The 16,548-nt window shown below is 39.7% G+C and overlaps 1 protein-coding gene across 2 annotated transcripts in view; it reads right to left on the reverse strand.

The window, feature by feature from the left end:
• The window catches only part of LOC132879062 (tripartite motif-containing protein 16-like), a 53,597-nt gene that overhangs the window by 11,854 nt on the left and 25,195 nt on the right, over positions 1–16,548 (reverse strand). The window contains exon 1 of one of the 2 annotated variants that reach the window (XM_060913703.1): positions 5,765–6,438. The exons of the other annotated variant lie outside the window; for it this stretch is intronic. Within the exon in view, the coding sequence (XP_060769686.1) occupies positions 5,765–6,364 (600 nt within the window). The 5' untranslated portion in view covers positions 6,365–6,438. Of the gene's footprint in view, positions 1–5,764; positions 6,439–16,548 lie in introns of those variants that run through there. 2 annotated transcript variants of the gene reach the window in all.

Consider the following 16,548-nt stretch of genomic DNA (forward strand, 5'->3'; position numbering starts at 1 on the left):
TTTGTCTTAGCTTAGCAACACAAAGCTAATCTGGGCCTACCTCGTGCTCAAACACATTTTGGTTAGCTATACAGAACTAGCCTTTTGTCTAAACACATGGTCAAGCCCCTCCTCCACACTCAACATACCAAAACATCAGATAAGAACATTCCAAATTTTATAGCTCCCTCACACACACACACACACACACACACACACACACACACACACACACACACACACACACACACACACACCTTGGGTCAGGCCTAGGGGCCTAACACACACACACACACACACACACACACACACACACACCACACATAAACACACGTATATACACACCTACCTGCTTGTATATATTGATTATTATTTTTACCTTTGTATAATAAATTCATTTATTATCAAAGCTGTGTGTATTCATCTTGTTGGTGTGAACAATATCTGAAGTCCCCAGTCACAAAGAATTCAAAAAGGTGCAGATTTATGTAATATAGTAAGTGATCAATAATAATTTGGAAATATACCATAATCTAGCTGTTTGGTAATTTATTCAGGATTAATGGTATGATTCACTAAATGATTCATTGAACGATTCACTAAATGATTCACTGAATGATTCACTTCAAATGAGACTGATTCTATGGTATGATTCAATTCAAATGAGTCAAAGTAAACGATTCAATGGGATTGATTCATTTTAATTATTAACCTTCAAATTTAATGAGACTGATTTAATGAGATTGATCACTTAATTTCAATAATTAACTGATTGCACCTACAGTATAAATGAGTTTGTTCTTAGACATCTAGAAATGGCTGAACTTCCTCCCTGTTCTATAGGAATTGGGCTAAAGAAAGATTCTGACTGCCATAAACTAACATACAACAGAAATTGTAAGTTAAATACACTCTCTCAGTATAGTCTGGAGCAAATTTCATTAATTAAACAGAGAACTGAACTTGAGAACATTTCAAGCACAGACACATGAGAAACGGTTTCTGATGAAATATGAAGAGCTACAGAAAAGTTGTTGTGATCCATATGAAAGGCACAAGAAAAAAGTTAAAACAGAATTACATTCAATTCTTCCTGAAACAGCAGATTCACTTTCAAAATTAAAAAATCAAAATATTAAACCTGGACAAAAATTGTGTTCTAAATGTTCACAGAGAGTGAAAGAACATTTAAGCCAAGCAGATTCAGCAGGTTCTACAGAATCAGAACAAGAGAGCATGTGTGTAGATGTGGATCCAACATACACTGGTGAGGTAGCCGAATCACTTGACAAAAGCCTTGTGTCAGTTGGTTGCTCTCCACTGAAAATTGCCAAGTATAGCTACAAACAGAAAACTGCATATGGCAAAGCAAAGCTGCAACGAGTAGAAGAAACTTTACGTTCTAAAATGAAATTTTATTAATTAATGAAATTTGCTCCAGACTATACTGAGAGAGTGTATTTAACTTACAATTTCTGTTGTATGTTAGTTTATGGCAGTCAGAATCTTTCTTTAGTCCAATTCCTATAGAACAGGGAGGAAGTTCAGCCATTTCTAGATGTCTAAGAACAAACTCATTGATACTGATCTCAAATTGAAAGCAACTACAATTAAATTCCCTAGTCAACTATTCAAAATATCCAATCCTTGCAAAGAAACACATTCAGTTAATAACATAGGTAAATTTTCTCAGTGCTCTGTATTACAATGTATTTAATATAATCCAAGCAATATAATGTTATCTGAACAAGTATGCAGTTTACAGACTCTAAAACTATAAGATATGAGCCACCTGTTCTGGTATCAAAGGTCACCTATTGTGCTGTGTTGATATTGATAAGGCTGGCTGTTGACTCGTACACAATAGCTGGTCATTGATTGCTAATGTTATACAGTCTTAGATTAAAAACAATTTACAAATAATTAATACTCAGCATTAATTGAAATTTTATTTACAATTGAGGAAGAAACATGTCTCCTAACCTACTTGAGCCTTACTGAAGCATTTATTAACCCTCAAATATCAGTTATATGAAAATATATCAAAAATTCGAATTTGGTGAAAATGGATTTTTAAACCCCTGTAGTTTAAAAATACTTCAGAGACACAGAACAAAAATTTGGAAATGTAAAATATGGGTCTTGGGGATTGCTGAAAAAAATTTACAAGTTCCTAACTGCTATCCCACATTGGATTTCTTGCTACTGAAAATGGCATGTTTTAGAAATCGGCGAAATTCAAAACCCTATTACAGACAAACTAGGAATAGTGGAGACTTGATAAAACTGAAATTGGTAGATATCTCTGTGTAGATTTGAATAACATTCTTAGTTTAAGCATTACTGCCACAGGCAAGCTTCCAGAATGAGTTAAAAATGCAAAAAATGCAAATTTGTCTTTTTAATTTCCTTGTTAAAATTACCATCTAATATACAATGATCACTGAAATTCTAAGTTGAAACTTGTAGGACAAGACATTGAGTCTCTCTGTGCAAAATTTAGGTTTCTATCTTGCATAATAAAGATTATATTACACTTTGAAATATGTATGTTTTGAGCAAAATGCAAAAAAATCAAAAAATTCAAATGCCTGTATCTCTGAAACCATTGGAGATAGGAAGCTCAAATTTTGGGGATTAACTTCTTTTAATAGTATGTCTGAGCCCTCCAGATTTCATGGAAATCTGAGATGGTCGAGCATAAATTTGTCAGATATTTGTTCATTTGGCATGGAATGACCCTACACTTTTTAAGTATCTGTACTTTACTTGAGTGTTATTTTTTTTAAACTTATGACTTTTCACGGGTGGCACGGTGGTGTAGTGGTTAGCACGGTCACCTCACAGCAAGAAGGTTCCGGGTTTGATCCCAGTGGCTGGCGAGGGCCTTTCTGTGTGGAGTTTGCATGTTCTCCCTGTGTCTGCGTGGGTTTCCTCCAGGTGCTCCGGTTTCCCCCACAGTCCAAAGACATGCAGTTAGGTTGACGTGGGGCAGCCTTGGGCTGAGGTACCCGGGTGCTGTGTGGCTGCCCACTGCTCTGGGTGTGTGAGCATGTGTTTACTGCTTCAGATGGGTTAAATGCAGAGGATGAATTTCACTGTGCTTGAAGTGTGCATGTGACAAATAAAGCTCTTTTTCTTTCTTTTAACTTCACTACATTTGAAAGACAAAATATCATACTTTTTACTCCACTACATTTCTATCAAGGTCCTCGTTACTCGTTACTATGAAGCAGCTTTGAAAGTGGATGTTTTTTTTCTTTTCTTTTCTAAAACGTGATTGGTTTTTCCGCAGGTGACACTGAGACAGTCTATCAGTAATCACTAGGGTCACGTCACGTCCATAGACTGGATAAAATCAAGATCAATAATTTCTCTGCAGCATTATTTAACACGATCAGTTGATGGCAGAATGGAAGGAGGAGGTTCTTCTGGGGAATGCACACACCCACGGTTCTATAGCTAGAACCCATGGTTCAGTTTTCTGAAAGGAATAAAGAGTCGTTTCATTTTAAATGTTTGCTTTGTTTGCCTAAAACGGAGCACATCACAGCCTACAAAAACTCACCATCCGACCTGCGGAAGCATATTGAGGGATATAAACGTTTTATTCCAAGAGAAAGCTTGCAGTGAAGTTGTCTGTGCTTTAAAGCTAGCGATAACGTTGCAATAGCTACACAGTCTGATTAGTCAAATGACTTTCTGTGGATTTGCCAAGTTGCCATCGCCTTGTCCACGGCTAATGTTTACACATAGCTAGTAAACTTGGACACTGTTAGTTAGCATGTAAAAACGGAGTTACACTAACATGAATAACGTTCACTTTTCTGAAGTCCTTTCACAAATGTTTTATCATAATCTTGCCAATTAAACAAAAAAATAGAAATATTTATTTTCTCATAATATTAGCTGCCCAATATGATTTCGAGTTTGAAAAGAGTTTGCTAGCATGTCAGGTGGAGCTTCACTGACACGATTCCACAGGCAGATTCATATGTGCATGAATACATACACTTAACAAATTGCTGGAATTTTTTGTTTTGATGTCAGATGATGGTGTTGCACCTTTTTTTTTTTGTTGTCTTGCTTAAAGCAGAGTTGCTGTTGGGCCGTTATTAAGCTCGAGGTGCGGATCTGGGTTTTAATCAGGTTGGATTGTCCTTTTTATTTTCTGAGCAAGCTGCATTTACAGCTGTTCCACTGTCTTCCTGATTAACACACACATACATGTGTGCACACACTGCCAGAGCCGGGTCAGAACACTACCATGCTGCTTTGTGGTGGTGGGGAGGAGGGTTACAATAAAAAAATGAAAATGACAATGGGTCTTTTTCAGTTCAGTTGTGTTTCATTGTGTAACATTCTACCAGGCGTTTATTCTACAGGTTCTACAAGTTAGTCAGTAAATCCAGTCAGGTGTTTCAGAGGCATTAGGTTTTGTAAGCGTTGTGGCTATAATACAACAATGCATTGACAGAAAATGTACTTTTAATACTTAAGGATTTTTAAAAGCAAATACTGCAGTACTTTAACTGAAGTAAAAATTTGACTGTCCAACTTTCACTTGTATCGGAGTAACATTTGCCCAGTGGGATCTGTACTTTGACTTAAGTAATGAAGTTGGGTTCTTTGTCCAGCTCTGTTAATTATTAAATAAATATACACAAAACACGATGAATATATTTCAGTATGTTATGGAATTACGTATGGATATCAGGATGTCACATTTATATCACTATATTTTAATCAAATTTAGCTCCATTAGGTGAGTGATTAACTAATTTAGTGTTATAAATGAGACATTTCTGCACCTCTAATGGTGTGTGTGTGTGTGTGTGTGTGTGTGTGTGTGTGTGTGTGTGTGTGTGTGTGTGTGAGAGAGAGAGAGAGGTTTTGATCTGTGTGTCGTGTGTACCTAAGAAGGTTGAATTGACCTCCTTCTATATAAGGTTGACTATATATATTAAACCTCCTTCGGTACACACTACACACAGATCAAAACCTCTCACTCTCTCTCTCTCTCTCTCTCTCTCTCTCTCTCTCTCTCTCTCTGTGCACTTATAAGGGAGAACATGGCTCACTCTGCACTGTGGAGAACAGCTGAAATAATCCTGACTGCATGATCGGGGGGTAACAGTGAAATGAGCGAGCACGGGGAACACATTTACCTCATTATTTAGCTTATTATTTGCTCATTCTTTCATGTGAACATTTGTTCATTTCATTAAAAACACGCTTGGAATAAAAAAATTGCCAAAAACATAAAATAGTTTTATTAATTAATTGCCACATTATATATGCAATGCTTCCAGATGATACAATATATTATCTTCTTTTAAACACTTTATATTTCATTAGATTTTGGTTAAAAACGAGCACCATGTGACCTTATCGACTGGATTTAGCAGCTACTAATTCCTATATCGGGGACACCAACGCTCTTCATCCTGTTGCTCTTTAGACTCCTTCTTACGAGTGAGTTCCGGAAAACCACACACAGAGACAACATTCGTTCCTTAAGAGAGTCTCTCAACTCTCTCTTTAGGTCTAAAGGGCAACGTTATCAGGAAACCCACCCCGAATCAGATTATGACCATCACTGAAGATAAATTTAACACTCTGTTCACCAGAACACAGACAATTTTAATCAGCTTTTACAGAATTCTTCTGATTGAGACACACATTGAAATTAAAGTTCAAATCATATCACTGACTAAAGCACCTGTTTCTAGATGGGAAACTATAATTAAGATGATTTAATTCTGGAAAGATTTCTAGTTCTCACCTGTTTCTCAGCTCTTTCTGCTGCGACTGTGACGGAGTCATGACCTTTGTGATGATCCATCTTACACAAATAACAGATGCAGGTTTGATCAGTACGACAGTAGATCTCAATCAGCTTGTTATGTTCAGAGCAGATCTTCTCTTGGAGTTTTGCTGAGGCTTCAATTAATGTGTGTTTTTTCAAAGCAGGAACTTCAAGATGAGGTTTCAGATGAGTTTCACAATAAGAAGCCAAACACATCAGACAGGACTTGACAGCTTTGTGTTTTCTCCCGGTGCAGAAATCACACTCCACATCTCCAGGTCCAGCGTAACAGTGAGCAGGAGAAGCAACTTGGACTTCAGTCTTCTTCAGTTTCTCCACCACTTCATCCAGCATGTTGTTTCTGCGTAGAACAGGCCTTGTCATGAAAGTGTCTCTGCACTGAGGACAGCTGTAGACGCCCTTCTGATCCTCCTGATCCCAGCAGCCATTAATACACACCTTACAGAAACTGTGACCACAGGAGATAGTCACCGGATCCTTCAGGAGATCCAGACACACTGGACACATGAACCGGTCCACAGAAAGCTGATCTACTGAAATACTGGCGTCAGCCATTTTCCTGAAATCACACCGAGAAAGAGATCAGTTTGTTTTCTCTGAAATGACGAGTTACTTCCTCATTCTGTGTGTGAGAGAGAGAGGGAGAGAGAGTGATAGAGAGAGGAGGAGCACAAACACAGAGAGATCATGAACACTCCTCTATTAACCATTTCATCTCCCTTCAGTGCAGAAATATAACCCATGTAGCTGCACTAATTCGGATTAATTTCATGAAATACTCACAGAATGGATCTTAATTTTCTGGACTTTTCCACCTACTGACACCTCAAGCACAACTTTCAGCCTTGTTGATAAATTACAATTGTTTCACTTGAACAGCTTTTTCCTCGTGACATCTTTAAACTGATCTTCATCCCTAAAGAATGTTGGAGCCATTTTAAAAGTGAGGAGGACACAGCTGTCAGGAAGGAAAACCGTATTTTATTGATTTTGTATTGTTTATTGCTAATAATGACAATTAATTTTATTGATATCTATGACCCCTCCAGTAGGTATGACATTACAGAAACATACACATTCATAAAACACGATGAATATTTTTTACAAAATGACAATCAGTTGGACTGAAGGAAGATTAAAAAAAAAGGTTTTTTAATTACATTTGATGTTTTCTAACATACAACAAATTTGTGATTCAATACAATTTTAACATGGAAACAAACAAAATTCCAACTACAATTTTTGCCAACATGCAACAAGTGAACACTAAATAGCAAGATATCTACGTGTACTACAGTAACTACAAATTTTGATTTTTAAAAATGTGAAATTATTACCCTGATGAAACGGGCTAACTTACGCAATTCCTGCACATTTCAAGAGTTGAATAACTGATTCAGTTTAAACACATTTGGTCTCGTGTAAAAGTATCTTTTTAAGAAATGAGATCTTTCCACATTAAAATAAGGACATACGAGTATATAATGGAATCCATCACCCTGTTCACACACAGTGCAAGGTTTTCTGTCTTGATTGGGTAAATATCTACCTTCAGCTATTGGCAACTAATGGTTACCACACCTAAATTTGCATAAGTTTATTCTATTTACATCATCTAGTTTGACTACTGTATATATTCCTCAAAAGCTATTCAATCTTTATCACGTGGACAAGCCAGAAGGCTGTTGGAAAAACGTTTTGTGGATGGATGAGACCAAAATAGAACTTTTTGGTTTAAATGAGAAGCGTTATGTTTGGAGAAAGGAAAACACTGCATTCCAGCATAAGAACCTTATCCCATCTGTGGAACATGGTGGTGGTAGTTTCATGGTTTGGGCCTTTTTTGCTGCATCTGGGCCAGGACGGCTTGCCATCATTGATGGAACAATGAATTCTGAACTATAGCAGTGAATTCTAAAGGAAGATGTCACGACATCTGTCCATGAACTGAATCTCAAGAGAAGGTGGATCATGCAGCAAGACAACGACCCTAAGCATACAAATCGTTCTACCAAAGAAGAATAAAGTTAATGTTTTGGAATGGCCAAGTCAAAGTCCTGACCTTAATCCAATGGAAATGTTGTGGAAGGACCTGAAGCGAGGAGTTCATGTAAGGAAACCCACCAACATCCCAGAGTTGAAGCTGTTCTGTATGGAGGAACGGGCTAAAATTCCTCCAAGTCAGTGTGCAGGACTGATCAACAGTTACCAGAAATATTTAGTTGCAGTTATTGCTGCACAAGAGGGTCACACCAGATACTGAAAGCAAAGGTTCACATACTTTTGCCACTCACAGATATGTAATATTGGACTGTTTTTTTCAATAAATAAATGAGCAAGTATAATATTTTTGTCCCATTTGTTTAACTGGGTTTGCTTTATCTACTTTTAGGACTTGTGTGAAAATCTGATGACGTTTTAGGTCATATTTATGCAGAAATATAGAAAATTCTAAAGGGTTCACAAACTTTCAAGCACCACTGTAGCATTTTCTGTTGTGTTACTCTCTAATTGTCTGAGTTTTTTTTAATTTAATCATGAATCTGCTCCTCCTTTAACTCACTCTGAGGACAAATAAAATACCTTCAGCTTTTTATACAGTACGAGCAAACTACCGTAGTTCCATGTTAATGTCCGTTCAAAGTACATTCATCAGCATCAGCACTGGCTCCCCTCAGGGCTGTGTGCTGAGCCCCCTATTCTACACCCTCTACACCCACAACTGCATCCCTGCCCACTCCAGTAACAGCATCATCAAGTTTGCTGATGATACCACTGTGGTCGGGCTCATCTCCGGGGGAGATGAGTCCGCATACTGAGATGAGGTGGAGCAGCTGTCAGATTGATGTACAAATAACAACCTGGTCTTAAACACCACCAAGACTAAGGAGCTGATTGCAAACTGTAGAAGGAAGAAAATGAACATTCTGACCATTTATTAGTGGGAACTGTGTGGAGAGGGTCTTAGAATTTCGGTTTCTGGGGGTCCACATTCAGGACGACCTGACCTGGAGCGCCAATTGTTATCAAAAAGGTACAGCAGAGACTGTATTTCCTGAGAGTGCTCAGGAACTACCATCTCTCACAAAAACTACTGGTGTCCTTCTACCGTTGCTCCATTGAGATCATATTGACTTACTGTTTCTGGGTGTGGTTTATGAGTTGCACAGTCGGAGACAGGAAAGCACTCCAGAGGGTCGTCATTATGGCCCAGAAGATCATCGGCTGCCCTCTCCCCTCTCTGGAGGATCTGTGCAGTTCCCGTAGTACAAAAAAAAAACACAACACAAAACATTCTCAGGGACCCATCTCACCCCAGACACTCTGTGTTTGAACTGCTGCCTTCGGGCAGACGTTACAGGTCATTAACAACTTGGACAAACAGGATGAGGAACAGTTTCTATGCCAGTGCCATAAGGGCATTAAATAAAGCAAACGTGTACATTCAATAATACAAATAATAAAATATGGGATCATGCAATGCCTTCCACACCATAGGAGGTGAACGTTTGCAAGTGATGACTGCTGTTTTAAATAACTTTTTTTAATTCTTTTATATTTATTAGTTTATCTTGAATTATTTTCACAGGTTTTTAGATGCACTTTTTTCTTGCACCAAGGATTGCATTTAATTTCGTTGTATTTATTTACAATGACAATAAATATATTCTTGATTCTGTTCTATTTGAGGTTTCAGATGAGTTTCACAAAAGGAAGTCAAACACATCAGACAGGACTTGACGGCTTTGTGTTTTCTCCTGGTGCAGAAATCACACTCCACATCTCCAGGTCCAGTGTAACACTGCAGGAGAAGCAGCTTGGACTTCAGTCTTCTTCAGTTTCTCCACCACTTCATCCAGCATGTTGTTTCTGCGTAGAACAGGCCTTGTAGTGAAAGTGTCTCTGCACTGAGGACAGCTGTAGACGCCCTTCTGATTCTCCTGATCCCAGCAGCCATTAATACACGCCTGACAGAAACTGTGACCACAGGGGATAGTCACCGCATCCTTCAGGAGATCCAGACACACTGGACACATGAACTGGTCCTGAGCTACTGAAATACTGGCCTCCGCCATTTTCCTGAACTCAGAGAGAGAGAGAGAGAGAGAGAGAGAGAGAGAGAGAGAGAAAGAGAGAGAGAGGAGGAACACAAACACAGTGAGATCATGAACACTCCTCTATTAATCATTTCATCTCCCTTCAGTGCAGAAATATAACCCATGTAGCTGCACTGATTAGGATTAATTTCATGAGATTTTATGAAAGTTGAAATCAGTTGATTCTTCATCACTTGGTGTCTTCAATCCTGAAACATCTTTTAAGTGTTGTGAGAAAGAACGGAAACCTTATAAAATGGTAAATTCTTTACTGTGCCAACTTCTTCTGAAACATGTTGCAAGCATCAAAAGTGAAATACCTGTTTATTTACAAAAAAACAAAAACAATGAAATTCATGAAGTAAAATATTGAATAGTGTGCTCTTGTTTTGTTCTAAGTGTGATACAGGTCAATGATTATTTACAACTCACTGTTTTCAGTTTTGATTTCAACTTCTACATACCGTCCAAACTATTTCTGATTTGGGATTGTCAACTTCGCTGCTTCAGTTCGTGATTGGATTTAAACTTTTATTTCAATATTTGTCTTCCGCAAAAGGATTTTGTTAGAATTTATTCCATGTTCTGTGTCACGCTGAAGACTATTTGTCATCATTCAGGATTGTAATCTGGTCAGACGAGTTCGTGAACATTTCAACCAACACCTGACTGTAACGGGCGTGGCAGAGAACATATTTACAAAGAGACAGACAGCTGGGGTAAGCAACTATAAAACACATGTCATTTCAAAATAAAGCAAATAATAATGAAAATAGTATTTGATAAAAAGATTACGCAAATTAACTGACTGTCGGGAATGGGTCGCAGAGGAGTGTCAGTAACGGCGCTGAAAACATGATTTCGGCGCAGCCTCCAAACATGGCCAATCCGGACTACAGTCCCCAAGAGTCACAGTGCCTTCTATCACCTGACTTATAATTACATCACCTGTCTCCCATTCATCAGTAATCACCTCGCCTATATACAGTACACACTGCATATCCTCAGCTGCTTTTTTGACATCATAGAGTCCATACGCCGACAAATACAATGAAGTGTATGGTGTCACCAGAAAGCAAACCTTTTTGTCATCTTTAATCAAAATGAGCTCAATCTGACCAAACTTGATTGACTCATCAGACTCACGTTTTAGGCAGAGAAAAGATCCTTTTTTGTAAAGGGTGCCTTTAAAGTCAAACTCAGTGGACAGAGAATCCAGTTCTGGAAACGTGTGCTTCGACTGCATTGTGCACTGCATCACTGTACAGGTGAGCATGATATGGAGTTGAGTTTTTTTATTTCAACACTGGTGCAAAAAAGGAGTTTGAGCAGAGGGTTGTTTGGAGGAGTTGGTGCTGGTTTGCGAGTGACTGGCATATATTCTTAAAGTTTTGAATCCTCCTTACGCACCTCTTGAAGTACGAGTGTTTACTCCCAAATCTCATTGTCCATAGCCGTATAAGGGGGCCCAGTTTGAGGATCAATGATGCATAATGGAGAAGATAGTGGTGCTTGGGTTTTAGATGGTCAGAAGGAAACGCTGCTTTTCTCGTTTCCAGATATTCAACTACAACAATGTTGAGGTAAGCTACCTGGGCAGTGGCAATCTTGGGTGCACACACTAGTTCCGCAAGTTCTTTCAAAGTGATCACGAGTTGCCACACTGGGTCACGAGGATCAACTTTGTCACCAATAATGACAGGCAGGAGTCTAAGGAGACAGCAGTTCTCAGCTGCTTGGCCACCTACTGTTTTGGCCTTTTCATTCACCTGACAAGGAGATGAGCTGGAATCTGAGTCCTTGTAGGCAAATTGTGTGATTCTCCTGTTCAACTGAGAGTATGTGAGCCAAATGTTTGACTTTTATGAAGTAGCGCAGGTAAATGGCTAAGTCATAGGCTACAAGTCCCTCAAACAAGTCATGCCCTATGCATGGAGGAAGGCCTGGCTGACATACATGGAAATATTTCAGAGTGTTGAAGATGGAGTCATGTGCCTTTGACATGATTCACATCACTCTCCTGCAATAACTGCACTGCTTCTTTGTAGTTATCAACTGTTTGTACAGGAAAGCTCTGACTCGCACTCTCAAGTTGGTCTCTTTGTACCTCACAATACCTGCAGAAGTACTTGGAGGTGCTGAAATTCTGAGTGTAGCCACCAATGCAGTGTGACCCCAAATTGTCACCTGCAATAGATATTATGGTTGCTCGAACCACACGACCAGAGGGTGTCACGAGTCTATGTTCTTCAAGTTGTCTCAGGTCTGACAACAATCTCGAAAACACTGTGTCCTGACCAAAGGATTTAAAGTCTGTCTCTTTGCACAACAGTCCTAACTGCATATTGCCAATACTGGAATAATGGAATGGCTTAAAGTCAGCGAGTGTGAAGTATACTCCGACAAGTTTATGTTTTCTCCTGGATGACCCAAGTGGGTTCACAACTTCAAACGCATCCTGATACAAAATCAGTTTCAGGACTACGCCACCTGCTTGTAGAGACAAGTCTTTGGATTTGAAGACAGAGCCATCACAAATATCACTTAAGATGATATCAGAAACAGGATGATTTTGAGACTCCACACACTCTTCCCACACAACAGGATCTTTTAGAATGGCTCTTAAAGTGTCATGCAAGGGTATGTATTGTGCATAACAGTCTCTTCTATGTTCATTGGTGCCCAGGTAAACATTTTCTGGGTGCACATAGGCAAAGTTCCTCTCAAAATACTGCCTCCTGGTATGTTCATTGGAGAGATGAGAGCTACATGCAGCATGCAAATCAGTTTCCTGGAGACTCTGAAAAACTGAATCAAGCTCAGCATCTGACATGTTACTATTAGCTCTAAGTGTCTCTTTAATCTTGTCTTTTGTGTACTGATGACAAATGGCATTCAGTCCATTAATTTATTCAACAATCATTTGAATAGTTGATGATGGAACCAGGTACTTTGCCTGGAGTTGCATGTAAAACAGGCACAGATTCCTCATGTACAATGAACTAATATCAATATCTTCTCTAACCTGAGACTGATTTTTACTGAGGTCCATTCCAGTTTCAGTTTCGTTGGACTCAATCTGAGAGGACACAGATGACTTTAAATGCCTTGATACAATTGCGGAATGGGCAATGTATTAACTAGGGATGAGCGAGTACAGCATTATCTGTATCTGTTAACCATATGAATTATCTGTATCTGTATCCATACCATGAAGTGGGCGGGATTTAACCCAGAAGTGGGCTGGATTTAACCCGGAAGTGGGGCTGGTTGTCTTGAAATGGGCGGGGCTTTAACCAGTATGTTATTTTAAGCATGCAGTTTATATGGGTTGATCAGAAATTGTTATATTTATTGCTGATTAGAAAATTATTTACAGGACAGCATCAGCATTGAGCTTCAGATCAATGGTTTTGATCACGATAGCAAACGAACTATTTACAGAACAAGTTTTGCAACAATGAATACAACACATGCGGTTGCAATTATGAAATGAAATGTAATGAACAAGAGTTTTCATACGCAACATAACTTTCTTTTTTTACTTTTAATTTTTTTATGATCAGTGTGATTTTTTTTTTTTGTTCTTTTTAATTTTTTTCATTTCCTCACCAGGTGTGTGTGTGTGTGTGTGTGTGTGTGTAGCTTAATTTGTAATACTTATACCACTACCCAAGTAGCAATGAGAATCGGGCTGCTTCCGTAAAACCTCCAGCGCCATCGGCTGAATAGTGGCAACTGCAATTGGGCCAGGTCTTTAATTGGCTCTGTCTGACTGAGCATCGGCTGAGCCAACCGGGAGCGTGCCATTTCCATAAAACTGCAGCTCATGCCGACTGTGATTTGGTGGCATCGGCTGAATCATGGCACCCAGGTTAAAATCTGAGCGCTCGGCTACCAGTCTGAAACCGATTGAAAATGCCAACGGTACTGCAGCAAGCATCATTTGCACACAGTTCAATCACTGACTGCATTGACTGATTATATTTCGTAAGATAAATTAAAATAGCAGACATACTATTATATATTCAGTTTGCATTTCACTAGATAGTAAACAACGAAAACCATTTTAATCTCATCTCATCTCATCTCATTATCTGTAGCCGCTTTATCCTGTTCTACAGGGTCGCAGGCAAGCTGGAGCCTATCCCAGCTGACTATGGGCGAAAGGTGGGGTACACCCTGGACAAGTCGCCAGGTCATCACAGGGCTGACACATAGACACAGACAACCATTCACACTCACATTCACACCTACAGTCAATTTAGAGTCACCAGTTAACCTAACCTGCATGTCTTTGGACTGTGGGGGAAACCGGAGCACCCGGAGGAAACCCACGCGGACACGGGGAGAACATGCAAACTCCACACAGAAAGGCCCTCGCCGGCCCCGGGGCTCGAACCCAGGACCTTCTTGCTGTGAGGCGACAGCGCTAACCACTACACCAACGTGCCGCCCCATTTTAATCTCATATGTTTATGAAATACTTCTTGTCTATGCACACCGTTCACAGTCTTGACTATGCGGTGTGTATGACTGGTAATTACTAACTCTGACCACTAGGCGGTGTGTGACTGGTAATTACTAACACTGGCCATTAGGCGGTGTGTGACTGTAATTACTAACACTGGGCACTAGGCGGTGTGTGACTGGTAATTACTAACACTGGCCATTAGGCTGTGTGTGACTGGTAATTATTAACACTGGCCACTAGGCGGTATGTAACTGGTAATTACTAACACTGGCCACTAGGTGGTGTGTGACTGGTAATTACTAACACTGGCCACTAGGCGGTGTGTGACTGGTAATTACTAACACTGGCCACTAGGCGGTGTGTATGACTGGTAATTACTAACAAACAATTACTGCATAAACAATGCGAAATCAACAAATTGTCAAATCAACATGTAACCCTGTTAAAAAAATCACTATCCATAAAGAGATAATAAATAATAAATAGTTTAATATGTTCATTGGTTGGTTAAAAATGTGATTAAAAGTGTGGAAAGGATATTTCATAAAGGTTAAAATAGTTGATAAAAGAGTAGAGTGTAATAAATACGCTAAAAAGATTTAAAAAGACACAAATGTGCAAATTTTAAGTATTTCCATTTATTTTGAAGAATCTCCTGGGTAAAGTTTTGTGGGAGGGACCTTGAAAGAAGCACCATGAGCAGTGTTGCCAGATTGGGCGGGTGCCCACCCAATTGGGTGTCTTTTGACTGCCTCAGACGGGCAGAAAAAGCCTTGGGCGGGCAAATAAAATTTGGGCTGCTTTCAACAAGTTTGGGCGGGGGGTTTTGTTCTCACGCCAGCCATACATTTTATTCAATAAATAAACAAATCAAATAAATTGTGTTCCTATCCATATACACACAATCACACACAGCAGGCGACCGATATGGCCACCATATGGAGGCAGCCTACGTGAGATAAAAATGATACATTTTAGAACGTTTCTATAGTTACAGCTAAGCGCAGCTACGCAACCATTTTTAAACTAGCCAGCATGTCGTCCAAGTGGGGAAAATATAAAAAACATTATCGAAAGGAGTGAGAATCTGACGAGGCTTTGAAAGCATGGATTGCACCTGTCCTGCAAGATCTGTCCAAGGCACGGTGCAAGTACTGCAAAAGTGAGATCCGAGCTCAACTAAGCGACCTTAAAGACCACGCAGATACCTCTCACCTCAAGACGCTGACCTTGGCACCACATTTCAGGAAGAGCTCAGCGCGAGTGCACTGCCCCCTGAAATGAAAGAAACCATCTCCGCGCGGTGCTTTGCGTTCATCAAAGAACTTTTGGTGCAATACCAAATGCGCTTAACTGACTCACTGGATATGCTGCGGCAAATGTAGCTGCTCTCCCCTAAGTCAGTTATGTCCACCATGGACAGAACAAGGGTGAGGGAGTTACCGATGGAGTTTTTCACGTGCGCCGTTGACACCTTGGAGTGCCAGTGGAGAAATGTCACATCAGCTGGTTTTTCAGGCGACCAGGCCATTGACACGTTTTGGATGGAGATCGAAGCGTTCAAAGACGCAGGGGGGAATGCATGTTTTCAAGATCTTGCATTGGGTGCCATCCGACTGCTGTCTTTGCCCATATCCAATGCGCACGTCGAGAGAGCGTTTTCCCAAGTTGCGCTCTTGAAAGACAATACAAGAAATCGTATGGGACTCTCTCTCCTGTCCAGTCTCATGGAGGTCTGCTCCGGCCTGTCCAGGAATGGATGGACGTCCGCTACCTTCAGACCTCCCCAGCAGCTGTTGGAGAGGTTTAATTCTTTGATGTACGAGTAACAGCTGATGATGATGGTAATGTGCTGTTCTGAATATGTAGCCTGTGTTTATGCATAAAGAAGATGGTAGGCCTAATGCGCTGTTTTTGTTCTGAATTATAGCCTGTGTTTATGCGTCAAGAAAACTTATGGCCAGTTACAATATCTGATTCATTCATTAATGCCATAATGCCTTTTAATTAATTAATGTAAAAAAGCCATATACTATAGGCTACGTTACATGTGCTTATATGGCTAGGTTTTTTTTTCTGTCCTGATTGTTGTGTGATTGTGGTTTCAACACTCAAACCTGGGAATGAGTGGGCCTATGTCGTGAGCGTATGTTTTTCACATGTTCTCA

The sequence above is a fragment of the Neoarius graeffei genome, chromosome 2 (genome assembly GCF_027579695.1).
Source record: "Neoarius graeffei isolate fNeoGra1 chromosome 2, fNeoGra1.pri, whole genome shotgun sequence".
In the NCBI taxonomy this organism is placed as follows: Eukaryota; Metazoa; Chordata; class Actinopteri; order Siluriformes; family Ariidae; genus Neoarius; species Neoarius graeffei.